The sequence below is a fragment of the Aulostomus chinensis genome, chromosome 9, assembly GCF_037954235.1.
Source record: "Aulostomus chinensis isolate RoL2024-O1b breed Wild chromosome 9, RoL_Achi_v1.0, whole genome shotgun sequence".
Classification (NCBI taxonomy): domain Eukaryota; kingdom Metazoa; phylum Chordata; class Actinopteri; order Syngnathiformes; family Aulostomidae; genus Aulostomus; species Aulostomus chinensis.
Window position 1 is genome coordinate 20164230 of NC_141328.1, and position 13694 is coordinate 20177923.

At 42.6% G+C, this 13694-nt stretch overlaps 1 protein-coding gene across 4 annotated transcripts in view; it reads right to left on the bottom strand.

The window, feature by feature from the left end:
* Nucleotides 1-1371: 1371 nt before the first annotated feature.
* The window catches only part of agrn (agrin), a 250892-nt gene continuing 238569 nt past the window's right edge, over nt 1372-13694 (bottom strand). For all 4 annotated transcript variants that reach the window (XM_086214149.1, XM_086214151.1, XM_086214148.1 and 1 more), the window contains 4 exons: nt 13267-13354; nt 8622-8846; nt 6671-6774; nt 1372-4187 (listed from right to left, as the gene is read on the bottom strand). In XM_086214149.1, the coding sequence (XP_086070275.1) occupies nt 4027-4187; nt 6671-6774; nt 8622-8846; nt 13267-13354 (578 nt within the window). In that variant the 3' untranslated portion in view covers nt 1372-4026. The remainder of the gene's footprint in view (nt 4188-6670; nt 6775-8621; nt 8847-13266; nt 13355-13694) is intronic.

A 13694-nucleotide genomic window follows, 5' to 3' on the forward strand; every position in this document is an offset into this window, starting at 1 on the left:
GTGTCTGGACAGCTGAAGTGAAATATTGCTTGGTAGTCTCTTCATCTACTCACGAATTTGCCTCTTGAGCTCACAAAGACATTTTTCTTCCCTTATCACTTCTTTTGGACTCTAGAATGCAGGAAGAGCCGGCCACATTTATTAAGCTTGAAGCTAATGGTGACAAATCAGACATCGCTTTAAAAATTCTAAAATGCCTCATTCAGTAAAATCCATATTTTCGTCATCCAGCCATTTGCTCAGTCATCCAAAAACATGCTGAGTCGAGCTAAGAACTGATTGCAACCATTTGGTGCCAATGTGAACCAGTGACCAACCAGAAGCAATACAATCTTCTTTTCTTTTTTTTTAGCTGAGATTAAAGCATTTGTGGATTAAAGAGCATACAGTTGGAAAAAAGATGATTTGGATTATACCAGATGGTTGGTTTGAGAGTTTGTAACGTGACATCTTTGGACAGTTGTTAGCCATCAGTTACGATTAGCTTTGAGTTAAATCCAGTGTGCGCCTGGATCTTTCTACAATTTGGAATCACAAAGAAGTGATGCGGGGGGGGGGGGGGGGGGTAAAATGTCTAAGTGAGCACAAGATTACCACTCGAGAGGACTTGAAGGGAAAAAACACATCTTTCGGGTAGAGAATTGATTAAATTACAAATATTACACCCTGGTACAGGTATGTACTCTACAGGGTGCCCGTGTACTTTTTTTTTTCAAAGCAAGTTTGCCTCCAGTCAAGACTGTAATTAAGACTCTTTATTTGACAAGTTGAATAAATAGCTCCACTTCCTTTTTTCCAAGAACTTTTCGCTAAATCTCAAGGGCTTTATGTAGATGCTCTCGGATCGTCTGTGTATACGCAGACAGCAGAGCAGTATCTATGCGCTGATAAAGATACTGAGACACCATTGAAATTTCTGAAATGAATAAATGATTCTGTTCAGCTAGGTTTCCAGATATAAAAATGTGTCACTCACATAAAAAGTGTATATTTTCAGTCTCTGGGTCTCCATATTCAAGTAAACACTTTGATTTATTTTATCTATCTGCACCACAAACCTCCAGCGAAAGATCCAATATTCTATACAACTGTATTTTTTTCAGGTTGCAAGCACTAGAAAAAGTTGGTCGCTCACTAATTCACCAAATTGATATTCATTCACAGTGAAAGAAATAGTCCCAAACAAGTGTGCTACTCCTGTTGAAAGCAACATAAGGGAAATTTATGAGCCAACACGAATGCCTGCAGAGGAAATAAATGGACTTGGGGTTACTCTTACAGAAAAGAATAAACTCATCAGCGAGTCTGTAAATCAAATATTTATGATCAGGGCTAAGAAAGAAGTAGGACGGCTGAGAAAAATGGACTCCATTTGGTTGACATTTTATTTCATGGTGGTAGGAACACAAGACAAAGGTCATAAAGTTAGTAATGTTCAGGTCATGCCACTTTTACTCGGTGCACTGCCCTATGAGGAGGTTTGCGTAGTCAGACAGTAGTTTACAGAGGCCAGACATGGAGGCTAATCCACATGTAGACATAAATAAGGAACAGAAAACAGTAAATAGAATTTTTTTTTTTTTGTAAAAAGCCAGAGGGGATCTGAGGAGGCCCCCTGGGATTTTTTTCGCGTATGAGCATTATTACTAATATAATTGTCGTTATTATTATGTAGTACTCATTTACATTATGGGAATGAGGCTAATTGGCTGGCTAAAATAAAGAAACAAATATAAGGATGATATCACCTGCTTGGGAGTCGAGGTGACTGTTTTTTAAGGCAATTCATACTTTCCACCAGTCAGACTTTTATCGTCTTGATTCTTTAGCAAATGCACAGGAATCGTTCCTTTGTTATTCCCACTTAAATGGGTCAAATTGAAAGACCAGCGTGGTTCAGTGAGACCAGTCGAAGGTTATTAAGTAGCTTGATAGACACCAGAGAAAACAAAAAGCTTCCTCATGTGGACGCAGTCGTCGCTCCGGGGCTATCCCTCCCCCCGTGGACACAGGTTTATCAAGGTTTGGGTGAACAGACAAGTCAGACATGGCTCCAGTGTATATTACTAAAAACAGAAAAACCTCCACAGATCACACACTTGCTAAATTTACACTTAAAAAAATTGCAGGGCTGTACAAAAACTAGTTGCTGGATGAATTTCCCGGGGGGGGGGGGGGGGGGGGGGCAACAAAGAACGTAAAAAGAGAACATTTGATACTCAACCACGAACAAGCATGATTTTGTCTTATAGAATATTGCCAAGGATCTCATATCAAAACAAGTGTATTTAAGTCAAGTCGTCGCAGCTTATAGCGGTTCAGCAAAAGACGACTCCCCAACGTTGCATCCGTTCACTGAATGTTACAGAACTCGTCAAACAAACCCATGCGCTGCTATGTTCATTTGCAAGTACCCAGTAGGATTATGCCTCTTTTCCCATTTTTGCGGCTGTTATGGCTTCAAAAGGTCACAACAACATCACAGTCTCTCTCTTTCTCAACAGCCAGAAAACGAGTCCTCCAGGAACGTTCCTAGGTCAGATACACGAAGCCTTTCCTCTTTGTTTGTTAGTTAGCTTGTTTGTTTGTTTGTGTTGACGACTGAAGGTTGTCTGGCCGGACGTTCCCGAAATAAGTGGCTCTCCTCCTTTTCGGTTTCTCCTTTTATCTTCAGTCTTTGCTTTCAGCACCTCCTTAAGGTCAGATATGGTAACAACTCTTCCCCTTATGCACCGTTCAAGGAACAAGCAAAACCAACTGCTCCCGAAAAGGACCAAAATAAACAAACAAACTAAAATGAAAAATAGAATACAGAGAAACATTTCTCCCTGGAATCACATCAGTAGAAATAAGAGAGAAAAAAAAAGGAACACCTTTTTTTTTTTTTTTTTTTTTTAAATTGGAATTCAAATTAGAAGGACATGTGAATAAAAACAAAGATTTCAACCCAACGCTGCAGAAGTGCATGCATTTATAGTGGTCATCATAAGTTCATCTGCTGACTGTAAAACACAAATAGTACATGAGAAGCACAATTCTCCAAAGAGACCCCATCTTACATATTCACAGTCTCAGGTATTATTTATATACTCTATATTTATAACATTTATTTAAGTCTATGATTCATGTCTGGAGTTATGACTAATGATGTGCGAGTCATCGTAGAACGCAGCGCGCGCTCTCTCTCTCCGTCATGTCGGGTTGCAGTGTTAGTGAGTCATATTTCAAAACTAAAGCCTCTGATGGGATTCAGATCGAGTGGAGGTTTTTTTTTTCTTTCTTCCTTTTTTTTTTTTTTTTTTGCTGAGTTTTTTTTCCCCGGCGCTGTGAGATGGGGGTTGATGAGTGGTTTCGACTGTGTACTTTCTCACTGTAGCAGCTTGACTGATATCTAAAAAGTCCCATTAGGAAAATACAGTGGGCTACCGGGGAGGGCGGATGCAGAGTTCCTTGAGTGTAGACGCCAGATGGCTGCAGCATCGAAGCGGCGTTCACTACGTCCAGCTCTGGGTGGGATGGGGTGAGTTGGGCCGAGGGGGGGGGGGGGGGGGGGGTCAGGGAATGTACGCCTATATATTCAGGATGTAAAAAGCCATGCTTGGGGAATGTGGACGATAAGATATGGCACCAAGACAAGGCAGTAACTAGAGATCGTCGGCGAGGACCACCAGTGTTCAAGTAATGAGCGTGGCAAAGGAGCAGGCTTTTTTTTTTCTTTTTCTTTTTTTTAAAGTTGGTGTTTGTTTTAAAACAACAAATTTCACAGAGATGCCTGCATTTTGACGAAAAAACAAATATGAAGGGCCAGGGAAGAAAAAAAAAGGTTGGTGAATTGAGATGCAGTTTAAAAAAAAAATATATAAAACAAAAATCAAAACAACATATTCATTTTTTTTCCATATAAAAAGTGATGAAAAGTATACAAAAATAGAAAATAATTACAGCAGGAGACATGGGCGCTATGGAGGGAGCGGGTGGGAAGATTTCTTTTTTTTTCATTTCTCTCAATATTTTGTCTCTGCCGGCTTATTTTGCGGCTGAACAGTGTAATATTTGGGGGCTGTTCAAGGCGTCCTCCACCAGGTGAAGCTCCACGCCGTCCACAACGACGTCCTTGATGCAGCCAACAAAGCCAGTGCTGTAGGCCTTGGGCAGCCGGCGGGCCACTGCCAGCTCCTCCAGACCACCTGGAGGGAGACAGGAAGCAGAAGGACATGCAATGATGAGTCAGCGAATTTTTACACATCACTCGCACACTTGTTTTGGATCTCGTAAGAGAAGATGATGACTCCAGGCTGCCAAATAATGGGAAAAAAATTGGAAAAAACAACTTGTGGCTGAAGGTGCACCAAAGGCACTGATTCCTACATTTCATATAATATTAAAAAGCACTGAAACCTGAAAACTACCTCATGGTGATTTTATCAGGCTTTCAGAGCTGACAAGGTAAGCCACTAGATTCTCAGAATCTTTTTTTTTTTTTTAAACACCCGTCTACGTATTTTATGTTCAATGCTCTGGACGATTACTTTTCTGTTTCCAGGATGGTCGTCTTAGAGGAAATAATCTCTTGAAACAAACACTGTCTGGTGACAACCTTCCACAACATATTAGAAAATCATCTAAATTTTCTAAGAAACAGAATGGGCCATATTTTTGGGTAAATGGTCGAAGGAAACATGGTCAGATGGGGCGACGTGCTGCACACGGTCCAACCAGTCGGGATGGAACCAGAGACCCGCTGCGGCATTTGCATCTACCGACCACCACGCTAATGTGTCAACGGGGATTTCTGTCAGTTTCCAGAACAGCATTATTTTACAGCAGAATAGTGTTTTTGTTTGTTTGTTTGTTTGTTTGTTTTTTAGCTGTAACGAAGTGTAGCTTTGATGCATGTAGCACTGTAGCTAACGTTGGCTACAAGTTCTAAAATAGTGACTTCAAAAAGTTTGAACTTAACGATGGATGATTTCAAATGAAGCTGCTTTATGTTTAATGTGAAAAGTGTGAGGATGTCATTGAAGAAAAAGGCTGTATACGTCATCGCAGCTCAAAACTCTCCAGTTACAGTCTGCTACTCTACGACGACGTCAACTGATCAAATAGAAACCGGCAACTAAAAACAATTCTTTTAATGTGACAGGAGGCATAAAGAGCTCAAAAAATGTACAAGTGACAGGTGGGGACAGTGTGTATATTTAGCTGGGCTTCGCTTCTATCTGGCTGTGCGATCATCTGTCCATCAGGTGCTACACTCAGACATCTTTTTAATCTTATTTTCCAAGCACTGCACTTTTCTCACACCTTTAAGAGACCAACAGAGAGAAACTATTTAATTTGGCAAAATTACCCTTTAAGGCATCTGTGAGGTGGATAAAAGTTGACTCACTAATGTGTTTTATCTCTCTGCGATAGAAAGTATGAAAATGGAAATGTATTAATATAAATATAAGACGTACTTCAAAGCAAATGATTCAGTCACTTGTACTTTTCCATTTTCAATTCCATTTCGCACTTCTCCTCCTGGTTCAAATCATTGAAACTCAGTCTCATAATGTCCTCTTTTTTTGGAGACTTGATGACCTAATTGCCGGGTGTGTGGCTGCCTCCCTTCCTCCTTTGATGGTGTTTTGAGCTCCTCTTTTGAGACAATGCAGCTAAAGTAGTCATTGTTCTAGAAATATCAGGGTAAAACGTCCTGATGGAGATATTCATGAGCTGTGTACTGAGAAGCTGACCCTTCCTTTTCAATGTGTTACCTGGCTGCCATCGCCACTCTCCGCTCTCCTTCATGGTTTTCAATAAATCCAGCGTTCAATTTTTTCCCTTCATGTTAGCCCAACTTCTTTGCCCCCCCCCCCATCTTTCTGTTTTCTTTCTTTTAATCTTTCGGGCTGAGAGTTCATATCCTGTCGAGCTCTTTACATCCCCTGTCCCTGCCCCCTTTAATCGGATTGCGCTCCTCCGAATCGGGGATCGACAGGGCTAATTTCATGCGAGTCACAGATGAATTAATGATGAACAGTGAAAAGGGGATTTAAAGAGGAGAAGGGCTCTCGATGGGAGGGCTGTGTGAGGATTATGTATTCTTGCTGCGGGGCTCGCTCAGCACCTGTTCCACTGCCTCCCCGTGTGTGTGCGCGCGTGCACATATGCGTACGCATGTGTGTTTGTACCTGGATGCACCTCTGCATGCAGTGTGTCTCTTAAATGTCACTCAGACTGCTTCCCCCTCTCAAACCTGCCATTTCGCCACCCCCGTGCTGTGCATCTTAAATAACAGTTTGACTTCATGTCGGCACCCATCTTCAGTGTTATTTCCTGTGAATGTTCAATCCCGTCCTGCCTCGTGTTTGTGTGTTCTTTGAAAAATGATTTCTCAGAGCCAAGTTGAGACCAAATTGAACAGGAGGTAGATAACTGGCAGACTTTGGTCATTTTCAGTTCAAGAGCACAGGCAACTTTGGCGTTACACAGATTCTTTCATTCCTACATTCAACACCTGAATACGGTATGGACTTTTTTTTTTTTGGGGGCCAAAACCACAATCTTTCTTCAGTGTTTATCCCAGCAAGGCCAATGCTGGTTTTTGCAGTGGTTAAGGTGAAAAAGCACTACAAAATTAAACACATTCAACACTTCTTCTTTTTTAAACACAGTTGGCACCTACCCAACCAAAGTGCTCCATCTGTGTCCAGCTGGGTGGCTGCCAAGGGCGATGACCCTGTTACTGCGGCCTCGTTGCCAACCTGTAGAGAGCCGTCTCTAAGTGCTCTACAGAGGAGAAAGACAAAGAGAGCCATGCCGTTTGCAAGTTGGTGCGATGCGTGAATGTCTCACCGAATAGCTGTAAATTGCAGTTTCATTTAATCGGAAGCATCATGACTCCATTGCTGCACTGCCAGCACACTAAGCACTAACATAACTGCCTTTGCCAAGCGGCGTTCAAAAAGTGCCTGCTAGCAGCTAACAGATGCTGTTAGAGCGCCATTTATTCACTGTGCGCGGCATTAGCACGCACTTAAGAACAGTGACGATGGGGATAATTGGAACCCAGTAAAGTGAGTTTCCAACAGAGAGAGTGTCATTAAAGGCATGCCACGTGCGCCCGCACACACACATACGCACACATGTACACAAACAGACACACACAGACACACACACACACACAGACAAAAAGCTACACCACATGCTGGCATTCACAAAATCATGAGTATCCAAATTATGTCATCGTCTGAAAATTCATGCACTTGTTTTGAAATTCACTCTGTGATTGATTCTTCTTGTCTGACATGAAGAAACCAATCTAATTATCCCCCGTGCTTCCATTTGCAGCCATGTTGAATGCAAATGTTCACCAGCGATAAGGCTGAAGGTGTTAAATGGGTCCTTTTCAAAGTTTAGGCAGTTAATTTGTTTCTAAGGAATCCGATAAAGTGACATCACTCTTTACAAAACCATTTGCATGCTTTGTTTTTCTACATCTGGAATAATGTGGCTAAGGTTTGCATTGTTTACGACTGTACACGTTCCAAGTAGACTATACAAGCCAAGAAAGGCCATATTCTGAATTCTTGTTGTTTAACAATGTTATCACGCTCTTCTTGCTTTTCTCAGCTTCTGAAATAGACACCTTCTGTTCCTCAGGGCTCTAAAATCATCAGATTAGTTATCATTTTCAGTATTCAGAATACTGGTGAATATGCGCACGATTAAAAACAGAACCAGCGGATGTCATTAGAGGACTACCTGTCCTGAAAAGACGATTAGTTTCCAATTATCTTGTATCCTGCACCACAGCAACACTGTTTATTCCAGTTTGTTCGGGCTTATCCGCATTATTTCTTTAATCAAACATCTTTGTACTTTCAGGTTTACGCATGTTCAAGCAGCCTTGAAGCAAACTTTAAGCAAACTCCAGAATCCATACTTTAAAATCTGAATATATAGTAGGATAAGATGTATTTGCCTGTATAGTTTCTTATTTTTTCCATGCAACAAAAATAAGAAATTCAGTGAAAATAGTGGATTGTTGGTACTGAATAATAAAATGCATTATATTTCACGACATCCAACCCAGTAGCAACAGGATATATTCATTTATGAATATGACTTAACTTGAAACTTCAATTTGCACGTTTTATTTATTCATGGTGAATGACCTATGGATCCCATGTTCCTTCACACTTCAGATGAAAGTAGAAAATTGCCTTGCTGATGATTAACATACATCTTTCAACAGGATCGACATGTGCAGTATGTAATACATACACAGCATCTTATTATATACTGTATATTTATTTACCATGTACATTTCCCATAATGGAGCAAAATGTGCTTTGATGTTGCCACATGTTCTTCCTCTCTGAACATTCATTTATGCATCTATGTAATTTGATCAGCTATGCGTCATCCTCATGCACGACCAGGCATGAAAATATCCTTAATCTGAAACTAATCAGAGACATCGCGGTGCAAGGGATCACCATGTAGCAGAGGATTCATGCAAGAGATCACACAGTCTGCGGCAACATAAATAGAATATGGATTAAGCATAATCCTGGTCTAACTGTAAAAGCTTTCACTCCTGATCCCCGACTACCTGTCATCTCGAGGCTTACCTGCTGGCCTTGATGCGTATCCAGCGGTTGGTGTCGACACGCACCGAGGAGCGCAGCACCACAGGCTTGGAGCCCAGGTCGTACGTCATCTGAACATATCCGTCCACGATGGCCAGGGCGATGTAGTCAGAGCGCTCGATGCCTTTGCCGCTCCACAGCACCAGACCCTGGGTTGCCTCGGTCCGGATGCTGAGCTCAAACTTGTTCACCAGGAGAGCTTTCTCACTAGGAGAACAGTAAATACATTAGTGAGAGCTTCTCAAACAGGAGGCTAATGCTCCATGTGTCTGACGCAATCAGAGTAAGCGATTATGTTAATTGTAGTTGCATATGTATAGAATGGGGCCGCTGCTGGTGTCTCAAGGGTAAATTACACATGATCCAAGCATGACATGTGTTTCCATTTGCTCCAACATGTAAGAAGAAAGCTTTGTGGTTGAGTCACTACAGTCTCGCACTAACAGTGATTTCTGATGAGCAGCAGGGGGGCTGTTTCACTATTAGTTCTGCTGAGCGGCTTTGCTGCAGCACACACCCTCTGTTGCCGAGAGTGTGCGTGTGTGCGCGAATGTGTTTTTAGGCAGCTGTTTGATCTCCAGTCCCTTGACTGGCGCAGCTGTGGGGTGATTTGGATGCTGAGAGTGGGCAACTTCAAAATTTCCTTAAGAGCCACTGTATGTTAACTGCTATAGCTTTGTGAGAAAACACACACACTGTAAAGTGCCTCCACTGCATGTGTGTACATGCACACTGGCACCACCTCAGGTCCACTTCTGCATACTGTACCTCTGTTCTCTGAGTGTCCCCATCAGCAAGATCCAGAGAATCATACCTTCAGTTAGCCTGCAGACCTTTGTGTGTGTGTGTGTGTGTGTGTGTGTGTGTGTGTGCGTATAGGACTGTGTGTGCACGTCATCAATCAGCATCTGTGCAACTGTCTGCACATCTGCCAAATGACATGATTCCACCATCTTTGTAGGTTATTGAAACACAAAGACACAGACAAGGTGAGGACATATATGACAAACAACAAATGGTTTAAAAAAAGAAAACACAACAGCAGCAGCAGCAGCAGCAGACAGAGACAAAGATAAGACGGACGACGCAACAAAGGAGTCAGCATGTAAACAGAGACGCTCATGGGAGAATAAACATGAAACTTAATGTGGAAACTTCGTACACAGGAATTAATTCACAGTTGTGTTGAGTAAGAATAATAAGAGTGTCAGGTGGAGAAGCGATGGGATGATATTTAACTTTGGCTGCTCGCCTGAGGCAGCCCGGCTTTGAGGGCTCAGGCCAGCAATAATGGTGGTTCACCTCAGCAGAAGTGGGGAAAGAATCACGGACCAGATTTGATTTCCCCCCTCAAAAACATGCTTAGGTTGGAAATTGACCCCCTCGATTAACAGAATCCGCTGAGGTAAACAGGAACAAGCACAGCATGATTCAAAGTATATCATTTTTTTCTCCACAGAGGGAAAAAAACACAAACACAGTTCAATGAAAACTCTTCTGGCAAACCCTCAAAGAGCTTACAGGGACCCATAAATCTCCATCCGAGCGGCTTGTCAGTGATAAGTTCGGGGTTTATTAAAAGCGCTGGAACTATCATGAATAAAACAACGCTGGCATACAGCGTTCTAACTCTCATATCCACCACTGACTACTTGTTTCTCTTTTTTTTTGTAAATAGCAGGATGTTATCTACCCCTTACATGTGTTTAGAAAGCTTCTCTGAGTGTTGTTCCCTGCTTCAACTGTAGGTGGCAGTAGTAGTAAGAATAATAAAAAAAAAAGCCACCAGGGAGGACTGCAGCTCTGTCTGATTCTGTGCCATTATCAGAGGTCTGAACTTGAGAATTAATTGAAGCGTATGAAGAGGCTCTTTAAGATTCACACTGGTATCTCTATCCTAATAATTAAAATAATGTTGTGTCCGTGGAGGAAGATTCATCCCTGTGAGAGGTGGTGGTGGTGGTGGGGGGGGGGGGGGGGGGGGGTTGTCTGGAGAGAGGGGAGATGAGGAAGCGAGTGGACAAAAGCTTTGAGAGACTCACCTCTGGTCGGATGGATTCTCCAGAGACTCAGGACTTAAGGGAGCAGGGGAGAAAGGCATGCAGTAAGCGGAGAAGGAAAGAGGGTAGGAGGAGAGGGAGGGGAGGGAGGATGTTGTGAGCCCATTGGGTGACTCACAGAGGTCTAGCTTAGACCTGCAAAGAGCATAACTTATCTACTCTACTATGATATCGACCGCGTCAACAGTCGATAACAACTGTTGTGTGATCATAGGAACTGTGCAACTTTGCCCTGATCACACCACGACCGTAAAGGGAGGCTCTCCGAGGAATCAGAAAGCCCTGGGATCAAGCAGTTTTTCTTTTTGAACACTAACAACAAGATTAAGTACATTCACGGTGAGTGTCTGCACCAGCACAAAGGCTACTTTAAGTCAGCAGCCCATCATTGGACAACTACTTTATATTTATGGGGCTGCACGCCACAGTGCAGCGGCAATTAACTTCTGTCTAGAAATAGAAGAGGTGCAAGTGAAAAATGGTAAAAACATTAAAAAAAAAAAAAAAAAAAAACGGGGTCAAGCGCCATATTAGCTGAGAGTCAGGGCCAGATATGATTTGTCACTGAAATAATGGGGCTTGAGCAAAATCGACCCGGGTGTTCACATATGGGCAGCAGCCATCAAATGGTGCCGTAAATAGTAACAGAGACATTAAACCAAGGTGAGTGTTTGATATTTTGGCCTCACCCAACACTTAATGACCTCTTGAGAAATGTATTCATTCCCTAAGAAAATCAAATCATGCCGTATTGATCGGCGAAGTGTCAGAGCGCTGCAGCCGGGCCTATGGTTTGCTTGGATTCACTCTCACTAAATGTGACATCCATTAAACTTTTGACAGTCTGGCTCCAAGGACCACTGTCCCCTCCTGCTAAGTGAGATTGATGCCCATGGCTACACACTGCAGAGAGATCTCAATTGGAGGTCTAATGTACAAAGGGAGACAAATCTGTGATTAACATGTCACTGCCTCGCTGTACGGCCAACTCTGTAATTATTCATAATAACAGTTAGATATCTGACAAAAATGGCAGAAGCCCTGGCAAAAGGCTGGAACTCTTGGCTGAATCCAGTCAGCTTAATTTGAGCTGGATTCCGCTTTGCCGCTTTGTGAGGTTTTCTAAAAGAGGTTACTTACCGAGCTAATGAGCAGGAAGAAAAGCCTTAATAACTAAGTCATGACGGAGGGCTTCCCCTACCAGAATCTAGGTTACTACATCCTCCTCTTGCAGTTTTCCGCCGGCCTCGTTCATTTCCCATGTAACAGATAATGCCATTCAGTGTAAAGTGCATGGCAATTCATTTTGTTTATGAACGAGTTACAACCATGCATAAAATATTGCACATTCTTAGCACAGTGATTCATTTTCTCCAGGGTACCAGCACAATGCTTATCATGCACACATTCATGCTTCCCTTTGCACTGGAAATAAAGAAAAGGATCTAATGACACTGCAAAATGTCAAGGAAAGAATGAAATTGGTCAAAGGAATTATGGATATGGGGCTTGAATGAAAACGTTTAGAGTAAAATGATTTCTGTGTGTGCATGTGAATGAGATTATGACTAGAAACTGAATGTGCTTTAATCTCTTCAACCGGGTTAACTATTGAAAAATGGCTTCTTTTGTTGCTGTTAGTTGGGCTTGATTTGATGCAGGACAAACACTGCCCTGTCACAAAGTCTACTTACTCTGGGATCTCATTGGTCAGTTGGCTTTAGTGAAAGAGAGGACATGTATATGAGACAATACAGAATGTAGACAAGGACACAGGAGAGGTCAGACTGAAGACAGGACAAGCAAGTGAGATGCTGAATCAACAGCAACTATTAACACATAAAGACAAACACACACGTGCACGCATACACACGCACCCCCCCCCCCCCCCCCACACACACACACACACACACACACATACATACGCTCACACACAAACGCAGAACCCCCAGCCAGCTGTTTTGGAGTGAGTTATGGGTCTCAGTGGGAGTGTGATGCTGCATTTTCACACCTCGGAGTGTTTGTGTGATGAGCTGTGAGACAAAGATATGTCTTTCCAGGTTCATCATGTAAACATTTTTGCCACTTGTGCCAGGCTTCTACACGGATGGAGGAGGACTAATGTCTCATCAGCTGCCTACAGTGACAGTGTCTCTTGTTTGCTTTTTTTGTTTAATACCAGGAGCCATTTATGTCATGAGCTTTATCCCTTCAGATTCCAGCATTTTACACTCATTCAAAATGGGATAAACATGCATGTGTGTGTGTGTATGTGTTTATTGTCGGCCGTCTGCGTGTGCTAGTCTGGTAAAATGAACAGCTCAGGGCAACAGTGTGATTGTTAAATGTTTCGCTAATTAGTGAAATCCTGTCAAAAGCAGAGCAGGACCGCCATCGAAGGAGAGGAAGTGCTATTAGCTGATGCGCCTGGTTCACCCTGAAGCCCTCGCACTGATGATATCATCGACACTGTCATCACAGCTTACCAAGGGAGGCGATGGATAGACAAAGAGGTTATTTGGCTAATAGCTATCACAATGCCGACGCACCCTTGTCCTCTTCCTTACCTCTTGGTAACAGCGTTGTGGTACTCGATGAACGTCCGACCGTCAAAGGCAATGGCCTCGGTCTCCCCGGCAGACTTCTCATAAATGGCTGTGAAAGAAGAGGAGGGATGGGACAGCAGGATGGTTCAGAGGATGAGATCACACCAATCAATAAGACGGAGGGTCCAGAGTTGAAGGCAGTGGTGTGTAGGGGGGGTGAGGGTGCACTTTTAGTTTTAATTAATGTGAAAGGGACAGGCGGCCATGTGCACAAGGTTAATGACGAAGGCGGTGAGTGAGTTTGAGAATGTTTAGCAGAATGCCATTGAGATGATGGAAGGGATATCACGTCAACGGTTTTAAAAACTGCTGCGTTTGTTGGAAATCAATACAGAGGAAAAGTGGCATGAATGATAAATGTATATAAAAGTATTATTAGCATGCCAGGA